The 25,225-nt window shown below is 38.8% G+C and overlaps 1 protein-coding gene across 9 annotated transcripts in view; it reads left to right on the forward strand.

Moving 5' to 3' along the window:
- The window catches only part of SYNE1 (spectrin repeat containing nuclear envelope protein 1), a 445,509-nt gene that overhangs the window by 351,356 nt on the left and 68,928 nt on the right, over nucleotides 1-25,225 (forward strand). For all 9 annotated transcript variants that reach the window (XM_082405389.1, XM_082405392.1, XM_082405394.1 and 6 more), the window contains 12 exons: nucleotides 1,035-1,205; nucleotides 3,124-3,257; nucleotides 3,658-3,862; nucleotides 5,525-5,707; nucleotides 6,267-6,413; nucleotides 8,397-8,551; nucleotides 8,962-9,109; nucleotides 11,096-11,190; nucleotides 13,970-14,204; nucleotides 15,803-15,997; nucleotides 20,233-20,358; nucleotides 23,288-23,443. In XM_082405389.1, coding sequence (XP_082261515.1) covers nucleotides 1,035-1,205; nucleotides 3,124-3,257; nucleotides 3,658-3,862; nucleotides 5,525-5,707; nucleotides 6,267-6,413; nucleotides 8,397-8,551; nucleotides 8,962-9,109; nucleotides 11,096-11,190; nucleotides 13,970-14,204; nucleotides 15,803-15,997; nucleotides 20,233-20,358; nucleotides 23,288-23,443 — 1,950 coding nt within the window. The remainder of the gene's footprint in view (nucleotides 1-1,034; nucleotides 1,206-3,123; nucleotides 3,258-3,657; nucleotides 3,863-5,524; nucleotides 5,708-6,266; nucleotides 6,414-8,396; nucleotides 8,552-8,961; nucleotides 9,110-11,095; nucleotides 11,191-13,969; nucleotides 14,205-15,802; nucleotides 15,998-20,232; nucleotides 20,359-23,287; nucleotides 23,444-25,225) is intronic.

The following is a 25,225-nucleotide window of genomic DNA, read 5'->3' on the forward strand; positions in this document are numbered from 1 at the left end:
TTTACGTTCATGTTTGTTCCTGACTTTCCTAGGACAGGCCCTGGCACCTGCCTGTACACGGGAGTGTTGCCTCGTTTCTGCGGCAGCATTTTCTTAGGCCTTTGGCCCATGTGATAGTACCTCGATTGGTTTCAACATTTTTGGTTATGCTAAGAAAAAGAGCAGAGAATTCAGTTGCAAGTTAATTTATATGATCTCTTTCCTTAATCATGGCCATACTTACTCCATATTGAAAAGATTAGGAGTGAAATCCAGGAAGTCCAAAGCAGGTATATTTCTAAATGATACAGATCAAACTAAAACCTTTTCTGTTGCAGATAAGTACAGGAAAGAATGTTATTGGATGTTTTGTCTTAAGATATTCATTTGAGTATGTGTGTGTGTGTGTGAGAGAGAGAGAGAGAGCGCGAGAGAGAGAGCTTTTACATTCCTGGGGTGGATCGATAGGTAGATAGTTAGATAGATAAATAGATAGGTAAGTAGATGGACAGATGATAGATAGGTTTCATTTCTTGGGACCAGTATGCCTAGATTTACATCTAGATCTTTCACACTCTAACAGTATGATCTCAGGTGATTTTTATAACCTCTTTGTCCCTCAGTTTCCTTAATATAAGGTGAGCATAATGATTCCATCTACCTCATAAGGTTGTAATGAGGATAAAGTGGGTTAATGCATTTAAAACACTCATTTAATATGTTTCCTAAACTGTGGTATTAAATATACTGACCTTTTATCACTTTTATATTATAATACATATAAATAATATATACTATAGGTAAAGGTTATATATATAACCTTTTTAAGCATTTTAATTTAGACTGCGTGATCAAAAGTATGAAAGGCTTAAATTTCAACATTGCTACATTTTACTTTTCAAATCTTTTTTTTAAATTTGAGTTTATTTATAATGCCTGAAATTCCAATGAAGTTCTTAAATGTTCATATTTTTCCCATCAATGCAATATATATTTATATATTTTATCACTTAAAATATTATGCAATTATAAGAAGCCTCTGTCTCTTTCAAAAGGTTGGGCAATTAAAGATCCTGCTGAAGTCTGTGCTGGACCAGTGGAGCTGCCACAAAGTGGCCTTTGATGAGATAAACAGTTACCTCATGGAGGCCAGATACTCTCTCTCCCGATTCCGTCTGCTGACCGGCTCTTTAGAAGCTGTGCAAGTTCAGGTAGACAGTCTTCAGGTAAGGGATGAATTGAACCCATCCTTAACATCCTTTTTAATTTGAGAAAAGTTTTTTAAAAATGAGCAAATGCGAACATCATCCTGGAATAATTGGTGTATATTGTTTACATTTAATTATTTTAAAAATATTTAAAATTAATTTTACCTGCTTTCTTTGTTACATAACCAAACTTGCCTGTGGATACCAAATTCTGGAATAACTGGTATATAACTAAATGATTTTTTTAATTATATAAATATCCCCATGAATGTATTTTATAAAATGATTTTATACCCAAATCAATCTCCTGGATCCATTATTGCTGCCTTTTATGTCTTCCCTTTTTCTTTTTTTATCCTGCTTTTTTAAACACATTCTACAGGATTAAAAAGAAAGCAAAAAGAAAAATAGCAAAAGTCATACAATTTTAAACCATTAAGTTGTTTTCTTTGCGTTCAGCAGAATGTCAACGGTGTGTACACGTAATCCTCCTTTTCTAGCACTTACTGCTTGGTTTCCTGGGTGTCCATCATCACTGTATTCATCCAGGAGGGCATTGCTGCTGTTTGACTTAAACGGCACACTGTCCTCTCTTAGGTCACTGCTCTCAATCAGCTACTGCCCTCACTCGCCTGCACACCTGGGCGCTGGGTGCTCTCACCTGCCATTGCCCTTTCTCCCTGGCTAAATAACACAGCCTGTGGGATGGGCAAGTCAGACCCTAAGGGATGGGATGACAGCCTCACATGTACCCTCCTTACATCAGTCCACGTCCCTGGCTTGGCAACCAAACTTTATATGTTGCTGACATGATATGCAGACTTTCTGAAGGGAATGCCCTTTTTTTGGGTGAGGCAGGAGGGAGGAAGGATAAAATGAGTATATACAGTTTCCTTCTTTTGTGCGTGCGCGTGTGTGTGTGTCTGCGCCGCACGGCATGTGGGATCTTAGTTCCCCACCAGGGATCGAACCTGTGCCCCCTCCATTGGAAGTGCGGAGTCTTAACCACTGGGCCGCCAGGGAAGTCAAAGTACATACAAAGTATGTACTTCGTAACCTTGTACATACAAAGTACAAGGTTAAATTTCTTTAAACCTTAAAATAGTTGTTGCAGATACTAAGAATCATTAAAACTTATTTTGAGAATAGTAAGTTTAAAAAGACATTTTATAACTTTGAGGAGGTTAGAAGTACTTCTTAATTGAGCTTACTCTGTGTTTCACATCTTCTGTCTTAAGATATGAAAGGATTCAGGGTCTATGCCTTATGTATTTTGATTTGATGGCAACCATATTATCAGTGTTGAGTAGGACTGGATTTTTGCAGCCTGCTTCACCTATGGAGTTTTACTAAGAACTGAGTCTGTCACTTCAGCAACATTTCCAGGGAAATATCTTTCTTCACTGGTTCTTGGTAGATGACTCCACCAAGCCTATAGCCTGCCTAATAAATATTCTTTGCAAGGAAGAACATCAGAGATAGAACTTAGAGCTGGTACTCAGAAAAGCTATGACTTCTTAAAGTCTCACTATCAGGAATTTCTGGTAGAGCAACTTTGGGTAAGTAACAAAGTAGAGATCTGGGCTTTGACCTTGCGCAGTAGAGAGAACCACAGTACGATGTATTGCACACCCAGCAGCCCCACGCCTTCCTCCTCGATGGTGGGCGGGGCCCCCCCGTGAGCTTTCCCAGCAGAGTTCCAGCTCCCACGCCAAGAAGTCTCAATTGTTAAGAACCCTCCTCACACCCATAAGAACAAACTCATACAAAAGAAAAAATGGTTATCTAAAGAAAGCTCATAAAGCATTGGGGCAAAGTCACGGTTTTTGTATTTGTATGTTCATATTTATGAAAACAGCTATAAATTACTCTTAAACTTGATCATTAGAAGTTTTAGATCCTGTTATGTCATCTGTGGCACTTTTCCTTGGGGCAGAATCTTCAAGATGATCTAGAAAAACAGGAAAAGAGCTTACAGAAATTTGGCTCTGTCACCAACCAACTGGTAAAAGAGAGTCACCCGCCTGTGACAGAAACTCTTACCAATACGCTAAAAGAAGTCAATATGAGGTATGGAACATGCCAGTTTTACACTGTTGTTCATTATTCATATCACGATCTTATTATAACTAACAATACAATTAAAACACTGGCATTTTGAATTTCAGCTTTATAGGTTCTATTCTATGAACGTTTTAATTTTCACAAAATGAACTTAAGGATAAGTAAATGTAGTGAAGATATTTAGAAAGGAATTAGAACTGTGGTATACCCCAAGATTGACCTCATTTCTACTACCTACCCTTGAAATATGAGAGTGAAATGTTACTTTTTATTACGTTCAATAGAAATGAGACATCTGCATTATTTCCATATTCACATGAACCAGGATAATGAAAAATAAAATAGTAAATAACCGCATTTGGTGAGAGGTGGGAATCAGCCCATGAGTGTTGGCTATCATTTCCAGATGGAATCACTTGCTGGAAGAGATCGCAGAGCAGCTGCACGCCAGCAAGGCCCTACTTCAGCTTTGGCAGAGATACAAAGACTACTCCAAACAGTGTGCTGCTACAGTTCAACAGCAGGAGGGTCGAACCAATGAGCTCTTGAAGGCAGCCACTGACAAGGACATCGCGGACGACGAAGTTGCCACATGGATTCAAGATTGCAACGTACGTTCAAGAACTATCGCGTGTTACCAACTTGCCAAGCTTAGACTTCTCAAGTTTAGCAGGGCTGGTGCTGCTGTGTTTAAGCTTTTGTTATGTCTCTATGTGAGACAACTATCCAAAAGTAATTGTTTCGAGTATCAGAGAGCCTGCTAGGTTTTCAGAACACAGTTGCACATGTAACAGATTTAAGAGATCCCCTCCCGTTGTTTTATCTTTAAAGAGTTGTTTTCCCATTTTTCCTAATGAAATACAGTCCATGTGAAAGACTTAGGCTATCTGTTTTTACAGAGATGGTCAATATAAGAAATGACCATATGAAGAGTAATGTTACATCTTTTAAAAATCCACTGTTCCAAGGTATTGTCCAGTGAGGTCCATTATCTCTTATGTAAGCATCAACATAATAATTTCTTCTAAGAACTTAATGGTAGGAAGAGGTCTTTCTTTCCTGATTTATGGGTATACTTCTTTTTAATAGCTTTTTAATATTTCTCTTTTTCACTGCAGCTGCCAATAACCCACTTAAGGTTTTCAGGAACAATTCTTCTCTCGTTTCACCTATCACATGCCTCTTACTATTTATCCTTATTTGTCTCTATTTTAATGAATTTATGTCAAAGACCTTCTTATAAACTTTCCCAAATCAGTTATTAGAATTAGGCAAGTTATAAAAAGCACATAAATAAAAGTTTAACCCATTCTAAGACCTTCACATGAAAAATGAATAATCACTTTAAAGCTAAAGTTTAAGATTTACGGTAAATTCTGTGCTTTCTTTTGCTCTTTCCACATAGTTTATCTTTATAAAATTTGTCATTTTCAATTTTCAGTCCTCCTTCGTTGAGATATGCCTGTTCTAGAGTCTAGTGCTCAAGATGATTGCTGTGAATTTTCTGATCTCTCTGTCAGGGTTAAAGTTGCCCTTTGTTTTTCCCCTTCTCACTGTAGCCCCTGCACGGGTGTAGCAGGCTCTGCTCTCTCTGTATCTGGTGGGGCACCAGCAACAGGTGGAAGAATCAGTCAGTTGTCATCCCTCAGAGGCAGATGGAAACCAGAACCAGGGAGTTTCCACCAGCTTATTAATTTGGAGCATATAAAAGGGTCCCACAAAAAATGGAGGCAAGAAATAATCACAGAAAAGAACGGAGATCGAGTCTCCTCTTCCTCCTGCTCCCCAGAGCCATAGCTAGGCTTCTGCACCCACCAGGAGGGGAGGGTGTGCTGTAACCACTAAAATGGGACCACACGTATAGCTCCTCTCTCGTGTGTATAATATGAAGTCAAAAAAGGTAAAACGTAGCCCTGGGTTTTCAATTTGATACCAATTACATGAAGAGGCAGGAAAAAACTGCCAAGATGTTTTCAGTTATTGGCTCTACTTGTAGATAACGTTTTTTCTTGTTTATATAAGTTTTTCTGCATTTCCCCGATGTCCTACAATGAACCTGTGTAGCTTTTATAATCAGAATAGTACATTTTTGAAATGTTAATACACATACATGTTTTTAAAAATGGAATTCAATTCTTGATTATTTTTTCCTGCAGGTGAAGGTTATTTAGTGTAATAATTTGACAAATAAGAATTGAGTGTTTCTAATTGTTTATACTAAGGAGTACACTTAACATGTGGTTTCATGATGGGCATGCTTTCATCTTCTGTAGGACCTCCTCAGAGGACTGGGGACAGTTAAGGATTCCCTTTTCGTTCTCCATGAGCTGGGAGAGCAACTCAAGCAACAAGTAGATGCTTCGGCAGCATCAGCCATTCAGTCCGATCAACTCTGTTTGAGTCAACACTTATGTGCCCTAGAACAGGCTCTTTGCAAACAGCAGACTATGTTACAGGTACAGAGCTCACATTCAGCAGGTGTTATAAACTGGGCATTCTATAAAACCTGGGCATAAACACAGGAAAAGAAAAATTTTTTGTCATCGAGACAATGCCTCCTTCAAGACCAGAAAGTTAAAAAATAAACAAACTTGGAAGTTCCAATGGGGTCAAGGGAATGTGGGAGTCCTGCACTTTTCTCTACAATGTACTTTTGCCCCAAAATCAGTGCTTCCTTCCACGGTAAAATATGTTCAATTAATAGACATTAAGTGACTTTAATGTTAACAGTCATGTTTACCTGACAAGTTTTTGCAAGAATCAGAATATATTTCTGTTTGATAATGTATGTAAAAAATAACTTTAATTGGTTACTTAATGGTATGTAGAAGTAATTCTAAGTGTTAAGCAAACTATATAAATAAAAAGAAGAAAATTTAAATTATTGTAGCCTTGTCTTTTTAGGAATGGCATCTTGAGAATGGCAATTTGGCATGAGAATATGAAAAATAATTTTAATATCCACTTCCCCTTTCACTAGATTTCTAAATACCAATTTTCTTTTGTGAAAAAAAGGCTGGAGTTCTTGACTATGAAACCTTTACCAAGAGTTTAGAAGCTTTGGAAGCCTGGATACTAGAAGCTGAAGAAATATTACAAGGGCAGGACCCTAGCCACTCGTCTGACCTCTCGACCATCCAGGAAAGAATGGAGGAACTTAAGGTAAGTGTGTTCAAATCCTCGTCCCAGATCTTCTATCTTCTATCTTCAAAATCCTAAAGAAAACTCAAAACTCCTGACATAAGCCTACTTTTTGTTCCCAAGGAAACTCTTGCCAGCTCTGCTTTCCTGTTCTCTTGAGAGGAGAGATGGCACTGAGCTCAAGCTGATCTCGTGGTCCGTGATGGGAGACCCCCAGGAGCAGTGCTAGGATTCCACCTCCCTCCTCCTCCTCCTAGCTCTGGTCCCTCCCCGCGCCCAATCCATCACCTCCTTCGTAGCTCTTGAACCTCCCATCTCCATCACTACCATCATCCACTCCTACTTTAAGCTGTCCGATCTTGCTCAGGGGCCAAGGCCACAGCCTCAGCCTCTGTGGACCTCCTTGCAGCGACCTCTCTCCCTCCAACCTATAGCTGCCAGAATGATCTTTTGCTTTTAAAAGGTTTTACTTAATTATGAACTACTTTACAGTAAATAAAATAGTACAATAGACATGCACATTTTATTACTGTTATTCCTCTGCTTAAAACCCTCCATGGCTTCCCGCTGCTCTCAGGCTAAAGATCTGTGTGAAGTATCAAGACCAGCAATACCCGGCTTCCACCTCCCTAAGGGTCTCGCCTTCACCTCCGTCTGCCTCCTTCTCCAGGCACTTGGGAGCTGCAGTGCTTCCCAGCGTCTGTGTGTAAGATGCCCATCCCCTGCTTTCTGGAATCTGTTCCTTGTCCCCAAAAGGCATCAACTCTTGGTCATTTTATTCAGTGTCACTCTCAGAAAGGCTCCCCTTCTGTCCATGGTCAGGCCCCACAGCGACACAGTTTCATAGCCCACTGTTATTTTTCTTCAGACTTTCATCATACCGTCCAAGGATGTTCACGTGCTAGGTGGCTGCTGTTCTCTCTGCTACTGGAATGGTGTCTTACTCTTTCTGAGCACCACGAGAAGGACCGTGGCACGTCAGTTTTGTTCACTGCTGATGTCTCCCCGTGGAAATTCTGCCATCTAATAGTTTGCTTTTGGCTTCGACAGTTGGCAAGATTTATTCTCCCTTCAGGGTTATGAGCCTTTTGCAGAGCACGCAGAGTGGACACACACACAGCCAAAGGTGTCCTGACCTTTTCTCCTGCCTGTAGCCGATTTCCTAGATGGAGTTACGAATGCCCACAGGAAAACCAGGACAGGCAGCTCTGTCCTGTGTGTGAAGGGAGGAAAGCGATCTGAAAGCATAGACTGCTTTCTCAGTTGAGTCTCACCAACTTTGAGGTTGGGGTCAAGGACCTAAAACTGAAGCTCTTAAGATAATGGGTGGTGATTTTGGAGCTCAGGTGGGATTGTGTTCCATCCAAGGAGAACCCAACGAGTCGTGTTTACCTGGCTCTACCACTTACTAGCTGGGTGGCCTTGAGCAATTTACTTAGTGTCTGTGCCTCTTCTTCCTCACTGTAAATTGGGAACAGTAGTGGTTCTTACCTTATGGGGTTGTTTTGAGGATAAAATGAGTTATTACCTGTAAAGCTCTTATAACAATGCTTGGTTCATATGTGCTCAATAAATGTTAGTTAGCTATTACTATTCTAACTAATATTATTATTAAATAATAAAGGAGCAGATTAACATGGATAATGAAATATAAAGGGAAAGAAACAAGTCCTTTCAGTCATCAGCACAATTTTCATCCTTTATCAGTTCAAGCAAGAATTACTTATGAGTAAATAAATCAAGTAAATAATACACGTAAACTGTTAAATGTTCAATAAGGGATGGTGAGTAGCTATAGCAACAACAGCAGCAGCAGTGGAAGCTGATGAGGAGATGCAGCTTTGCTTTCTTTGCAGCACTGGAGATTGCGAGGAGGTGGCCTAGAAATGCAGAGGAAACCAAAGACCAGCTTCTTCCTGAAATCAGAAGTTCGCTGTGCACTTTTGAAAGAGCTCTGCCTTTTCTGACCGTGGTGCTAAATCTAGTTTTGCATCTTGCTTTCAGGGACAGATGCTAAAATTCAGCAGCATGGTCCCAGATTTAGACCGGCTAAATGAGCTTGGATACAGGTTACCCCTGAATGATAAAGAAATCAAAAGAATGCAGAATCTGAACCGGCACTGGTCTCTGATCTCCTCCCAGACTACAGAAAGATTCAGGTAGAGTAACCCAGAGATGTTTTGGCTACTCTGAAATATCAGTAGCAATAAGTTCACGATTTGTGTATATTTATAAATTCTAGGTCTTTCCAATGTTATTCACACAATTTGAACTAAAAGTGAGAAACTTAAAATGTGAAGTGATTTCCCATGTTTAATGTACTGAATATTGTTTTAATCAAAAAATAAAACTTTTATATAAGAATATATTAAAGATATATAATTTTGTCATTTAAATTTCTTTTCTTCAATTTTCTTTTTATTTTTCACAAAATTTTACTACCTAACATGAAAGCTTTGTGGAGGTCAAATTAGAATTGGAACAGAGAATATTTAATCTCGTTTTATATGCTGACGGTATAAGAAAAAAGCGACAGCACCACCATTATTCATTTTCCTTCTTCTGTCAGTAAGTTACAGTCATTTTTGCTACAACATCAAACTTTCTTGGAAAAATGTGAAACATGGATGGAATTCCTAGTTCAAACGGAACAGAAGTTAGCAGTGGAGATTTCAGGCAATTATCAGCATCTTTTGGAGCAGCAGAGAGCACATGAGGTAAGTTATGCCAGTACATTTTTGGGTGATAAAATTGTTTTAGGCCTTTGGAAGATGCTACAAAATGCCATGTGGAAGAATGAAAGTCCTATACTGTGTGCTGAATCTGCTCAAATGCACGCGATGTTCTTGCCTTCTTTCTTAAGCTTGAAGTTTCACTATCTTAATCACGAAAATGCAGTCCAGTCTTTATTCCATAGCTGGTTATAAGCATGGGGCAGGCTTCAATACCCTGCAAGGTATGGTGCCAGAATTGTGGTAAGATAATTTCCCAGTTGAATTACAGACTACACTAATATTGCCGAGGCTAGTTGCTTAGGAGATTATGCTTTGATTAAAAGCCTTTGATAAATAAAAATTGTGAGTTCTTTAAAAAACATATACATATTTTATACTAGGAAATCAAACTACCAAATATCTCCAGGTGTGCCTCTTGATCAAATTGCATTATAATCATTTCTCAAGAAACATCGAGAAAGAATTAGATACAAAAAGCAAATTAATCAATTTGCAATTAGTCTCTATTTTGCTATTTACTGGTGTAACTAAGTTGCTCTCGTGTTTGTGAAATATACACAAATGGAGAGATAGGATGCAGCTAAAGCAGAGAAAAGCTTAATGCTGGACTTTAAAGAGAATGAAATTAATTTTAAGGCATTTTGCTTAAATTTTTAAAAATAGGGAATTTAAATATGTGTAAGGGATTTTTAAGTCCAGTTTTATAGAGTTGACCAACAATGAAGTAATATACAATGAATCAAAACTAAAATGAGATAGTACTTCATGCGCACTAGGATGACTACAATGAAAAAGAAAACAAGTGTTGATGAGGGAATAGAGAAATTGGAATCCTCATGCATTGCTGGTGGGAATGTAAAATGGTGAAGCTACTTTGGAAAACAATTTGGCAGTTCCTTAAAGTGTTAAACATAGAATTACCATGTGACCCAGTAGTTCCACTCCTAGGTATACACCCAAGAGAAAGGAAAATATATGTCCATACGAAAGCTTGTACCAGAATTTTGTTCATTGCAGCATTATTCATAATAGCCCAAAAGTGGAGGTGACCCAGACATCCACTAACTGATGATGAATACAATAAAATGTGGTATATCCACTTAGTGGAATACTATCCAGCAATAAAAAGGAACACACTACTCATACCTACTGCAGCATGGATCAACCTTGAAAACATTATGCTAAGAGGAAAGAAGCCAGTCACAAAAGACAGTAAATTACCTGATCCCATTTATATGAAACATCCAGAGTAGGCAAATCCATAGAGACAGAAAATAGATCAGTGGCTACCTAAGGCTGGGGGGATTGAAAGGAGATGGGGAGTGATTGCTAATGAGTGTGGAGCTTTTTGGGAGAGTTATGACAATAGTCTAAAATTGATTGTGGTGATGGTTGTATAACTCTGGACATATAATAAAAATCATTATATTGTAAATAGGTGAATTGTATGATATAGAATTCTATCTCAATAAAGCTGTTTAAAAAACAGTGAAAATCTGAAAGACTTTCTCTTGAGCTTTTTTAGTAGGGAAACAATTTTATTAACTGAGTTATATTGAAAAACAGTGAGTTTATAAAAAGGGTGGATTTTTTTCCATTCTTCAACTTCTAAAAGGTCTTAAGCGATTCTCTGTCTGAAAATGGACCATATTCTGCATATAAAAAAAAAAACGGAATACAAATTATGTGTTAACTAACTTTATTAGGTGATTTTGAAAGGAAGAAGGGAAACATAATTCTACTTTTAGTCACTTAGTTTTAGTAAACAAAAACTAAACTGTATCTTTAAGTTTATCTTAATTGATGGTTTAAAAATATTCTTACATTGCGGGTTTTCATACACAACCTGATTCGGCTGGAAATATTTTTCATAGTCTCACTTGAACCAGAATTTTTGGAAAGTTATTGGAGAACTGGTCACTAAAATTAGGAACTCTAAATTCTGTTTTTCTTTTTTAAAAATAACAGTTGTTTCAAGCAGAGATGTTCAGTCGTCAGCAGATTTTACACTCGATCATTGTTGATGGACAGCATCTTCTAGAACAAGGTCAAGTTGTTGACAGGTAGGATCTTTGATATAGTATTATGAAGAAAGGTTCCAGTAAATTAGCCATTTTCTTTCGAATGAGCAGGTTAGAGGACATAGAGCCAATCTTCCTAAGGCAATTGTACTGGAGAGGAGCCTCAGGAATTGGAGGAAAGACTTGTCTGAATCTCTGAAACGACTAAGTATTGAATCTTTTTAAAGAAGTGCTATTATATTACATGAAGGACATAGAGTAATTGGAAATCACCTAGCCAACCTTCGCTAGTCGTCTGTAGGGGACTAGAATTAATGACTAGATCAGAATGAATTGTGTCAGTGATGTATCAGTGGTTTGTCAACAGATGCTTCTGATATTCTCATATGATTACAGAAATTTTATTCCTCAGAGGAGCATAGAGATCACTAGACCATCTCTCTTGTTTACAAATGAAAACTTGAGGCGCAGAAATGTGAACTGATTTGACCGAGGTCACATAACTAAGTAGCAATAGAATGAAGCCCACCACTCGTGTACCTTGCTTTCGTCAGGACCAGCCAGGTTTCCTATACCATGGTGACGTCTCCACATTTGAAAATGGTTTGCTAACTTAAGTCAGATTACACTCAACCTGAAACCCTGTTTCCTCTTTATTACTTAGCAGATTATCTCTGTATTAAAAATGCAGAGGTAAAATCTAGGTCCTCTTTAGATTTATGGTGTATGAATTGGCAATTTCGTCCTATATTTACATTTCCTAGGAACAATGTTTACTCTACCCCATTCCTTTCTGTGATGATATTTGGCATACAAACCTCATTTAGTTTATCACATGTGTATGTCTTTTCCATATTTAGAACAGTAGTTGTGATTATAATTGACTTCGTTTTTTTTTTCCAAAAAAACAGAAAATAAGTCATTATTTTTATTAAGAGCTTTCTTTTTTAAAGTTTTGGAAGCAATTTCAGTTTTAAGTGGATATTTCTTTGGAAGTACATGAAAGATTTTCATGATTAAGCTTGGAACAACAAAATGTGATGCCATATTTATTCTATTCTAAGGAAGCCAAGCTTAAATGTGAGCTTTACTAAGAATTTAAGGCCTTCAAAATAAGACACATTCAAGTGCAATTAACTTATCTTTTGCTTTATCCTCCCTACTCTGTAACAATATTATAAAAGCTTGAGTCATTAAGTAAAATAAAATTTAAAATTCATGCACAAGCCAACATCTATTAAATGTTAAATGTTAGCAGGGAAAAACACCAAAGAGATGAAAATGGGAGGATGGGACCCAAGGATAATTTTGAAAGTTGCGAGTGAAAAAAATTACAGATGAGAGCCTGTTGACAAATAGGAAGGTCCTAGATTACAAATGTATTGCATTTTAAAAGTTCGTTTATACGTTTTGTTTCTGAGAGTTCAAGTTCAGCATTGAGCCCAGTGTCATGTTTTGAGTAGTTCCTCATGCTGACAGATAGCTCAGAGCAGCTTGGTTCTACAAAGTGAGGACGGAGGCTCCAAAGAGACCCTGGATGGCTAGCTGGTAGTGAAGCAATGTATAGGGTACTCTTCTCCAAGCCCTGGAGTTAGATGTTTTCAGAGATGATGGATGCTTGTAACTTTTAGGGAAGTCTCGTGAACCTAATTCATCAATATGATGAATTGGTTCTACTGAAATTAGATTATAAATATCAGAATTTCCTCTCAAAACCAGAAGCACTTAATAACATATTTGGTTACAAAATCAAAGTTTATAGTGGCCCTCGATAATAAGAGGTATGAAGAATATAGGAGCCCAGGACAGTAAATCCAACTCAGAGAGAAGCCCCCCACAGGAGGGAAGAAAAGCAACACTAGTAACATAGAGAAAGAGCAAGTAATGTTACACTTTAGTACTAAAATGTGTGAATAACACTATAATCTACAAAGAAACTCATTCTATTTGATACTGGACAAACCAGTTCTAAAGCCACAGTTGGATGTTAACAAAAACATAATAAAAAACTACCAACATTTTTAAAAGGTAGTAGACAGAGGTAGGAAGAACCAACTACAAGATCTGAGATGAGTTAGCCTGAAATTGAGAAAGCATAAATAAAATTTAATATCTCTAAGTATACGCACAACCTTTATTCAGAAAATGATGACTAGATAGTTTTCATTTTGCTAAGAACAAGTGAAGTGGGCTTGAAACATTAGAAGGGATGATTTAGATTAGTATGTGAAATAATCCGCTAAAGATTAGGACTGTCTACTGTGAGGGAATACTGAGAGTTTATGGAGTACAGTTTTTAAAAATATTTTTACATAACATAATTTTATTTAAGTGGTTTGTGGTTCTAGCTAAAGTAACCCAGTTTTGTTCATCCAAAGTGACTTATCATTGTAGCTGAAGACAGAGGTTGTAAATAAGCTGGGCTCCTCATTTTCTGCTGTCGCATACACAGGATGCTGCCACATGCTGCATACATTGCTACAGGCATGTTCAGGGAGCCGTTCGCATTGTAGCTGCTGCCCCACACTCTGTCCCCTCTCATGCACTCTGAGACAGGGCAAATGACAGTTGACCTTACAGATATGTCTTCCACCTGTGCTAAGACGTGAACACACCATTTGCAAACACCGATAGCTTAACTGTTATTAATTTTTTAAATTACTTTCAGTAGACCTGATAACAGATCATGGCACGATATATGAAAACCTCTGCCCTAGATCACCTCTTAGGCTTACGGTCATCAAGTTTGTATGTATCGGTTCATTATGTAACTACATCCAGGATAATGGTGGTTTTCCTTATGTAATTATTTCTTCACCAGGGATGAGTTCAACCTCAAATTGACCCTTCTCAGTAATCAGTGGCAGGGGGTGATTCGCAGGGCCCAGCAGAGGCGGGGCATCATTGACAGCCAGATCCGCCAGTGGCAGCGCTATCAGGAGATGGCAGAAAAGCTTCGTAAATGGTTGGTTGAAGTGTCCTATCTACCCGTGAGTGGTCTCGGAAGTGTCCCAATACCATTGCAGCAAGCAAGGACCCTCTTTGATGAAGTGCAGGTAAGGTGCAAAACAGGTGGTTTTTAAACCTCTTCTGCATTTCCGCTGCACACTTTACCCTGGCCTCAGTTCTTCAGAAGGATTTTAGAGTGGAATGAGAACAAGCATTGTTCTCAAATGTCAACAGAAATATATAAAATGATGGCATTACAAAGTCCATATTTAACAATGAAAGTAGGGCGAGTCCCAGCCTCTCACAAAGACTGACTCCACTTCACCCACCAAGACCTCCCAGCAGCTCAGTGAATCCCAGCGTGGATGGAAAGGCAATGGCAAGGAAAGGAAAACTTTGCACTGATTATACATATTTTACTCATGAGCAGTTTAACTTAAGTATTCCAGAAAAGATGAAAGACTCAGTCCTGTGTGAGCTCTTTGCCATTCCCCTTACTTTCCCCACCTGGGAGTTTGGGAGTCCAGCCTCTGAGATGGAGACCTCCTCACCCTCTCATCAGTCCCTCCCAGTACACTTCATAGGCTCCTCTTGTTTTGAAGGTCACTGTTCTCTGCTTCCTTTCTCCTCCTTGCTTCTCTGGGAAACCTCATCTATACACATGGCTTCCACTACTCCCTACCAGCAGAGAAGGGTCAAGTTGGTATCTTCTGGTCACATTCACCTCCTGAGCCTCCAACTCATGTATTCAACCCCCTTTTAGCTTTAGATCTATGTGTATCACAGACATAATAATACTCCATGGTTCCAATAGAGCCTGTGATCTCTGGATCAACCATTCTCCACCAGTCCATTCCATGTGCCCAAACCGAGGAAATATCACCGGCTATCTGGTCTATCAGTCAGCAACCCAGAGTCATTCTAGAGCTATACTCTTCATTTAACTCCCTCCCCATATCTTATATCCCTCAAGTCTCCATCCCTACTGCCACTACCTTAGATTAGGTGCTCATGATTTCCTGCCTAGATAGACAATAGCTTCCTAACCTGTCTTAAAGTATCCAATGTATGGCCTTCCATTCCATTTTCTACCCGACCGCTTAATACTCTTCCATGAATCTCAAGTCACTTTTACTATAAAAACCAAATTCCTGTGCGAGGTGTGGTCTGGCGTCATCTTCTACCACTCTCTTACAGGAATCCTATATTCCAGCCACTGAAAACTAAGTCCAGTGTCCTGAATTCATCATATTTATCCCATATAGCAAATTTGCCCATCCTGCTTCTCTGTGTGGAAGATGCCTTCTCCCTGACTCCTGGCTCTCATCACAGCAGACCCTTCTTAATATGGTTGTGGTCCTGTGTCTTTCAAGACTCCTGAAGGCTTCACCATTTGAAGAAGGCTCCCTGTGCCCCCAGCGTGGGTCAGATGTCCCTCTGTGCCCCTGTGCATCAGTCTCATAGAGCAGTTTTCCTATCGCATCGTGATTGCGTTTAACTCGGGAGCAGAAACTAAGCTTTCGGTGTGGAATTCTCATCTATTTATACATTGCTTCACTCAGGCCCAAAGTACTGGGTCAGTAAAGCTTTTTGGAAAAAAGAGGGCATGTTATGTATGCAAAAATTTAGGATTATTTAAAGATACTTATAATGGGGAGATGGTAAAGAGAAGAATGAGAAAGTAAAAATCTGCGGTTTCTTTCAGTTCAAAGAAAAAGTGTTCCTGCGACAGCAAGGCAGCTACATCCTCACCGTGGAGGCGGGCAGGCAGCTCCTGCTTTGCGCCGACGGTGCGGCTGCGGCCGCCTTGCAGGCCGAGCTCGCTGACGTGCAGGCGAGATGGAGGTCAGCCAGCGCGCACCTGGAGGAGCAGAAGAAAACACTGGCCTTCTTGTTGCAGGTAAGTTCGGCTCTTTCCTCCTGCAGGCCCAATGCAGTTTAAGAAGCCCTGTATTACTCAGCCATAGAAAGAAACGAAATTGAGTTATTTGTAGTGAGGTGGATGGACCTAGAGACTGCCATACAGAGTGAAGTAAGTCAGAAAGAGAAAAACAAAGACCGTATGCTAACACATATATATATGGAATCTAAAAAAAAACAAAAGTGGTCTGAAGAACCTAGGGGCAGGACAGGAATAAAGACACGCAGACGTAGAGAATGGACTTGAGGACACGGGGAGGGGGAAGGGTAAGCTGGGACAAAGTGAGAGAGTGACATGGACATATATACACTACCAAATGTAAAATAGATAGCTAGTGGGAAGCAGCTGCATAGCACAGGGAGATCAGCTCGGTGCTTTGTGACCACCCAGAGGGGTGGGATAGGGAGGGCGGGAGGGAGGGGATATAGGGATATATGTGTATGTATAGCTGATTCACTTTGTTATAAAACAGAAACTAACACACCACTGTAAAGCAGTTATACTCCAATAAAGATGTTAAAAAAGAAAAAGCCCTTTTAATAGTTGTGCTGCTTCCTCAACGCTGTTATCCTGCGAATCAAATAATGCAGATCATTACGTCAGACCCTGCAGTATTTTGATCCCCTGTGTCCTGTTCAGGACGTTGTCCTGTCTTGCATGAACTAGAAAAGTTTCCCAATTTTCAGCAGGTGGTCTTTCAGGAAAATCCCCCAACAAAGTAGTTTTAAGTCTAGTAAGACTATCCAAGCAATGAATTCTGATTCATGGCCAGTGCTAAGCCAGAAACCATGAGGTGACTTTATAAATCTAGACAAGAATGCAAAGAGTAGATTCCACTCCCTAATCTAAGACTCTAAAGTGGTTTTCAAGATTGATGTCTCTTCTTTTATAGCAGGGAAAAACCTATCCAAGAAGATACTCTTGATTTGATCTTAGCTTATCCAAGCAAGTTGCTATGAGATAAAATCTCCAGGAGGTATATTAAGCCTCTAGTTGGATACAGATAGCAGGCTGATCACACAGCAAGTTTAGGGAAATGTAGGTTTAGCAGACCTCCCACAATATGCTTTTCTCCCTCACTTTCCAATTCCTTGCATAAGACACGATTAAAGCAGCAGTTGAATTAAGGCATAGACTCTAAACTCAGGTAAACCCAAGTTAAAACCATTAAGAAACCAAGTAACCTGGTTAACTCAACCTATCAAAGCCTCAGTTTCCTCATCTGTAGAGTGGGTATGACTGCATCTCTTTCATAGGGCATTGTGAGGGTTTAATGAAATAATGGAAGTAAATCATGTATCAAAGTACCTGGTACATACTGAGTACTCAATAAATGATGGTAATTATTATTGTTTATATTATTATCATTTTGAAATTGAACATGACTAAATACTGAAGTTTTATATATGTTGATAATCACCAACACTTCAGTAAGATTATCTATTAAATTTGGCCTGTCACTTTTTGGATCAAAGGTAATAACTAAAGCTAATGAAACACATTTTGCTTCTTTTAATGCTTGAAGTAGGCACATTCATTGGGTTTATTCTACTGAATTTTATTTAATAATATATGGGTATATATGTATACATGTGGCTGATTCACTTTGTTGTACGGTGGAAACTAGCACAGCATTGTAAGGCAATTATACTCCAATGAAGATGTTAAAAAAAATAAAAATAAAATAAAATGCTGAAAAAAAATAATAATATATCACCTTCTGTGTAGGAAGCAATCAATCAAAAATGCCACCCAGCATATGTGAGAGAACCATTTTTTGCACACAGCACAATTCATCAGTAATACGATATGCCTGATTCTTTTTTCTTTTTTTGCTTTCAGGAAAGGATTAAAAACATTGTAAATCATTCTGCAGAGAACATGTTAATCATATCTTTTTCTTTATTTGTGATTGGTTTTTGGACACATTTCTAAGACTTAATAAGGCGAGATGGCTGAGTCACTACATTTGCTTTTCTTGTTAGTCTATTTGTTGGTGTATAAAACATCCACTTTGATAGATGTTTGCAGACCATAACATTTAGCTATTTCCTTATAATTCATGTAGTAAAAAAGACTTGGTTATAGCTTCAGAATCTAAGCCATCCTTGGAAAGGGGAATCCCTATTCTCTTGTTAAAGTTTTATTTTCTTTTGGATCATACACTAGATCCTGTTTGCCTAAAAAGGAATTTATGGAGCTGAATTCTAATGTTTATACAGCCTCGTTTTACTGTATCTTTTCACCGAAGCTATAAAGCTTACATATTTTTAGCTTTTAATTAAATGCTGAGTAAATATGCCAAAAATAGTCATTATAATTCTATGCCTTGCATGTTTACCTGCTTCACTATTGCCTCTTACTTTCGTTAGGAAGACTAAAAAGCTGACCTTTTCTCTTTTAGATCAATGAACATTTCTTGCCTGCGTGTTCAGAGATTTCAGTGTGTGATGATTTCATTGAGAATGTTGTTCAGTTTAAGCAGAAAGAGGATATTCTGTCTACCCTCACTATGCTTAGCGTTGATGAACTAAGAGTAGCCTGGGAACACCGAGATCTTTTACTAAAGCGGAATTGGAACAAATCTGTCCAAAATAGACATTTGGGGCTTTTGTTTTGGGGGTCTTGTTTTTGTTCTTTCTGGTGAATGGGAAGAGGGAATGAGGTTATGTACTCTAGGAAGTTCCTCGAAGGAATTTTAAAGAGAAATGAGAACTTTGGGCCAAACTCTCAGTTTATTTAGAAACCAAAAGACATTATGAGCAGGGAGGCACTGTAGCCAACACTTCTTAAAGAAGACAGTTGTAATAGCATCGTGCGTTGCTGTGCTGAAAATAAGGCATCGGGAGAGAAGATAGAAAGAACCTAGACAGGAAAAGACCGGTGACAAAAGATGATGAAAGGGATAATATGAAGGGAAATGCAGCAGGATTTGGCTCCAGGCTAACTACTAAAAGCAACTCAAGTTGTCTCTCTTTGGAGCTCAGTAATTTAAGTTGAGGGGAGGGTTACTAGGGAGGGGGAGGCCAGGAATGGGAGGTATTGGACAAAATGAAGGAGATTTGTTTAGTTGAATTTAACTGGCACTGAGACACCAGATGTGGGCTAATTTGTAGATAGGGATAGGGTGCTGTAAAGAATAAAGTCTCCATCATGGTTCCTCTCATTTTCTTCTTTTCTTTTTTAATTACATAAGAAATACATGTGTCTGAAAAAAATGTAGATAATAATTGAAGCATAGAGAGTAAAAAATGAAATTTCCCCTACACCACCACCCAAATCCTAGTATCTTCCCTAGAGGGAACTCTTGTTACCTTTGGTGTGTAATCTTCCAAAACACAAGCACATCATGTATGTTTTCTTTTGTCAGTACATAGGGATCTCCACATTCCACACCACCATTCTATTCTTCAGAACACTTATCAGTAGCTGGCATATAAGGTGTACACTTTAAAAATTGTGCATTATTTTTCTTCCTGTACTTTTTTTCTTGGGATAGGTTTTTTTTTTATGTTTTACACATTTAGCCCTTTGTTACATATGTTTCAGTACTATCAAGAGAAAGCCAGTCAAATGCCATGCTATTTAGAGTTATGTGTTTCTACTTCTGTAACAATTCAAATCTAAGTGGCTCATACTATTTATATATTGAATTGAATCAGAGTCAGGGTTATATTATTTTTACATTTCATGTCACTTCTCTTACCTATATGTATTTTCACCCTGAAAGAGATTTCATATCCTCTTTTCTATCCTTTTTAGTGCACTGAGATAGTGTAGACATTAGTGCCATTACGGGTGGAGTTAGGAAAGAGGCAAAGTACTGTGTTCATACTGTCACCTCTGCAGATAGATTTGGATTCAGGTACATTTTTGAGTACCCATAATATTCTGGGTGTCTTGTACTTGGTGTCTTGACACCCATTGTTTCCTTTAATCCTTTAATACAATTATAGAGAGTCTGTATCATTTCCGTTTTCATAAGCAACACGTAGTGCATTACCTGCTTGCAGTCACCCAGATAATGAGAACTGTCCAGTTTAGAACTCAGCTCTTCCCACGCTCCCCACCCCGTAGCGTGGGTGTGGGCGCTTTCACAGTATTCATCAGTGTAACTTTAATTCTTTCTCTGGGAATTGAGAAGAGAGTTTTTCTTGTTTTCCAACTTCCTGCTCCTTAAAAATCCATGAAATTTCTTTTGCTTCCCGTTATAGGACTGGGAAAAATGTGAGAACGGAATAGCTGATTCTCTGGAGAAACTACGAACCTTCAAAAAGAGGCTTTCCCAACCTCTGCCAGATCACCACGAAGAGCTCCACGCGGAGCAGATGCGTGGCAAGGTAAATCGCTGGACGGAGCTTCTAACTGTCAACTACTTGGGCTTCCAGTGTAATAACGCCTTTGAACGCATAATTCAGTCAAGCTCCTATGAATGTCTGCATGTAGGTGCAAGTTTCTGGTATTTTGCATTAGGGCAGACAACTCTGGTGAAACTTGGCTGTTGATTTATTGCAGTCGATGAAATTGTAGACTAGTTTATGGATTACCTTCAGTAAGTAAATGAAAATGTAAAACACAGCATTAAAGGATATTTAAAAATTAGGTTAAGAGCAATAAAGACAATCTTTTTAAAGTGTCCACACTGGAGAGTCATTCTAGAAGAGTCTAGTTCACAGAAAGAAGAGTGAGGGTCAGCAGCCTGGAAATTCTGCAGACGATGGCCCTTGGAGAAACACACGCTGCCCTCCAGGCCCTTTCCTGTAAGAAAAGTAGGAACTACAAGTAGCTGATTTCAGTTACCGCATGGAGACACACAGTCCTTCAGATACTCAGGGCCCTAGCTATTTAAAGGTTATGATCAACACTTCAAATGGCACTTGGAAACAAATCAGAAGCTAATACAGACCCCTCCCTGCATGGGGCGCTCACTGAGACCAACATGATTTAGTGTCTGTAGGATCTGTTCCATTCACTCCTGTGTAGGCAAGTGGAGTGCCTGAATAGCAGTTCTCTGCTGAGCAGTATGCAGACAAAATCACAACTACCCTTAAAAATGCTTTTTTCGGGCTTCCCTGGTGGCGCAGTGGTTAAGAATCCGCCTGCCAATGCAGGGGACACGGGTTCGAGCCCTGGTCTGGGAAGATCCCACATGCCGCGGAGCAACTAGGCCCGTGAGCCACAATTACTGAGCCTGCGCGTCTGGAGCCTGTGCTCCGCAACAAGAGAGGCCGCGGTAGTGAGAGGCCCGCGCACCGCGATGAAGAGTGGCCCCCGCTTGCCGCAACTGGAGAAAGCCCTCGCACAGAAACGAAGACCCAACACAGCCAAAAATAAATAAATAAAATAAAGAATTATTAAAAAAAAAAAAAAGAAGTATATCTAAGTATATAAAAAAAAAAAAAATGCTTTTTTCCCCAAATGATATGTCCTCGTGTTCTCCAAGTCATTGGCAAATTACTGCACTGGAGTAATTCTGTTTAAAACTTCACACAGACTTAAATGATTTGGATTTTGATCAGAAGTTCTCTGCTTCACTTTGGCTAAGAAGCTGTAAGCCTTTAAGAAAGATTAATTTTTAAAGAAGTCTGGAAATCATGAAAAGGGTGGATATAAGAAATTTTCTTCATTATTAAAATGTAAGGATGATCTTTGAAATTTGAAAGAAGCAGATTTAGGAAAATGAAAAGGTAGTATACTTTATGTCATGGATGGCAAGGGAGAGAAATACTATCTTGAGGTGTAAATTCAGTAGTATGCAAAGATTAAAAAGAATTTGTTTTAAGTCTGTGCCTGTGAATTTATGACAAATGATTAAAGAAAACTTTTCAACAAGCAAGAATGGGAATTTACTGGGCTCCTTCTATGTGCCAGTGACTAACCAGTGTTATCTTAGTTGGCATGAACGCAAGCTCATGAGGACAGTCTGCTATTTCCCTTCTACAGATGTGAAAAGTGAGGCAGCTAGAAGTTCAGTAACTTTTCAAACTTAGTAAATATCAGGGTTTCCTGAACCCAAAGGCTATATTTTTACCACACACATTCATCTAAAATAGAGTCTGTGAGTCTGAAACAGTTGGTTTCTGAAGGTGGTGTTTCTCTTTTAACCCATACACCAAATCTGATGTTTGAGTTGGGGGGGGTGGGAGTTGAAAATTGGTATAAAAAGAGGAAAATCTTTACATTGATATGACAATTTAATATGTCTACGGATATAAGCAGAAATGCTACGTATTTAATACACCCAGATAGTTTGGTCTTTCAGCCAAATACTGTTACCATGGGACCTCATTTCCCAAAATACACAACAGTTACAAACACGCCTGCTATTACGTTTGGAGAATAGAAGGATGCATTTTGGTCCAGCTCTCTGCTACTCTTCCGCAAACCACCTTAGCAGCAAAACAAAGCAATTACCTAGAAAATTCAGGCTATAACCTAGTTTGCTTAAATTGCCTGAGAAGTTAGCCTCAGACAGTACCATTAATTGCCTTTGCCTTTGGAAACTTGTCTCCTGTATGAAGAGACAAAAAGAGAGGGAAAAAGCCATGTGAAATACTCTATTCATGTGCAAAATTAGCTGGAATCTAAAAACATCAACAGCTGGCAAAAAGCAAGAGCTATACAAATTGTAAAACTAGTCATCTGTTCAAAGCATTGCAAAAACTGTTGTCAACTCATGCAAATATTGGATTTTTTTCCTTAAATCATTCCCCCAAAGGAGAAAATACATATTTTTTCCAGTAACTTAAAGAAATCTCTTCTGCTGCAGAAAACATATTCAGTCCATTGTTTTAAATTGAGTAATAACGGCAACTGATCCTTTCAGCTACTACATTGTAAATCTGTATCACAGATGTAGCAACTGATAGTCTTTGAACATGAAAGTTAAATCTAGTAGTTTGGGTTTTTTTTTTTAAATATTTCATTAACATGATCAGTCACTTGGGACAAAGGTAATGTTGGTTTAAAAGTAAGGAAGATCAATGCAGTGATGAACCTTGAACTAGAAAAGACGATCAGAAAAGATCAATGAAATGGCAACTAGATTTCCATTTCCCATTAGGAAAGATTCTGCAAGCAACCTGGTATTATATAAGAAGAACTTGGCAAATTATCAGATTATGTAGGAAGCAAATAAAGTAGCTACCAAGTTGGATAGAATGGGATGGAAATGTAATGACATCAAGAGGGGATTCCCAATACACTTCAGAAATTGTTGATGATAGATGCCCATGGGTATTCAAGTTTTGTGCTTTTTTTTAAATCTAGGAATTGGAAAATGCAGTTGGGAGCTGGACAGATGACTTGGCACAGCTGACGGTGCTGAAGGATGCTGTCTGTGCCTGCATCAGTGCAGACGATATCTCCATCCTTAACGAACGCATGGAGCTTCTGCAAAGGCAGTGGGAAGAACTATGCCACCAGGTGAGACAAACTCTAGACTCAGCTCTGCTCAGAAAGGCAGAGAACTGGAAGAGGATTTGGAATGTCTGTGGCTGTGTCCACATTTGGATAGAGGAAGACACTGTGCTTATTATAAGAATGCTTCAGATTAAGACAATTATATCTTAACACTATATTTTAAGTGCATCCAAACTGGATTCTCTTGCCCTTTCTTTTACTGGCTGTCAAAATATTTTAAAGAGGAAATACAGTTTTGTGGTTCATAGATGTGGTTTTGCTAGGTAGATATTGGTGGTCTCTTTCTTACTTTAAACGTGAAAAAACAAGGTTTTATTTGCAGTCGTAGCTAATGCTGTGAGTGGTTTTGTACATTTAACATTTATTATTGCTGTTGATCTACCATAGTTGTTTCTTCATAATTCATGGGTGTATGGCATTTTTAGCCATACTTTATTTATTTAGTAAGTACATTCTGTGTGCACAATACCTTAAAAGAGATCCGAGATTGGGTTTTGATTTGGAAATGAAAGGGAAAGATTGCTGGAGTAGCAAGGAGAGGACATTTGAGGCAAAGAGGAATCACAGATAGGCCCGCAAGTGAAGAATAGCTCCGACTCATAGCCTTGAGATCATACCCTCCAGGAAGCAGGAACCGTGTTCCTGCTGTCATGTTCCTTCCTGTACTTCGATTGCCTTGCCTGGCACAAAATAGGTTATGATGCATATTTGTTAAGTGAATCATTCACATTAATTATTGTGAATTTCACAAGCTACAGTAGATGTCCCTACAAACTAAGGGCAGTGTGGATGGCAGAGAATAAAGGAAATGCTTGTTGAACTGGATAAATCTTGAATTGAGTGCTGAGATCAGAGTGGAAGAGACAGCTTGGTGTAGAGGGAGAAACTGGATGTGTTAGACAAGGTTGCAGCTTGAAAAAGGCACAGGAATAGAGCAGAGAGAGGACCTGGCTGGGGAAAAGCAGGTGTTGGAAGGATGATGAACTAGAGAAAAACTCTGGAGCACACTTGGTCAATGTGTGAACAGTTTCGTGTGTGTGTGTGTGTGTGTGTGTGTGTGTGTGTGTGTGTGTGTTCTTTAAAAAAAAATAATTGTAAGAGATGATTTTCATAAATATGTTAATGATTTGCATTCAAAATTAATTTAGCTGCTTTCCCCAGAGTTCTATATTCTCAGTGAACACAGTGTGAACCTTACATGGAGTGTGATGATGTTTATTACACTTTATCCTTTTCTGAGTTCTTCAATCCAAAATCAATACTATCCAGTAAATTAGCGTAGACTTTTTGATGTAAAGATTTTATCATAGCATATATAAATGAAAGCTATTTGGTGGGTACAGATATTGGAAAATGCCCACAGCAATGTTACCCTTGTGAGCTTTAGTCATCTGTTTTTCTTAAAATTGGGAAAAGTCTAGCACTACTTGCTGACTCAGTACTTTTTAGCATATTATGTGAAGTGAATTAGACTAGATCCATTTCTCTAGCTAATTGATGTCTGTGAAGCTTTCAGAGAGATAACACTTTAGATATTGGCTTCCGTCTCCTTCCCAAACCTACCATGAACTTCTCTACGCCAAGACCTTGCTCAGGCCGTTGTTCCTGTCTAGACGTCCTGCCTAGACTATTCCTTGCTTTCTGATTTTCTAACCTATCCTCTTCTGTTGCATTCCAGTACTCTTGTGATGCCATTGTTTGAAATGCTCAGACCTCTATTACTCTGAACGCCTGTTTCCCTTTTGGTCTATGCCATCATGTGACAGTGCATTGTTCCTTTTTTCC

Source organism: Balaenoptera borealis (assembly GCF_965194805.1).
Source record: "Balaenoptera borealis genome assembly, chromosome: 9".
In the NCBI taxonomy this organism is placed as follows: domain Eukaryota; kingdom Metazoa; phylum Chordata; class Mammalia; order Artiodactyla; family Balaenopteridae; genus Balaenoptera; species Balaenoptera borealis.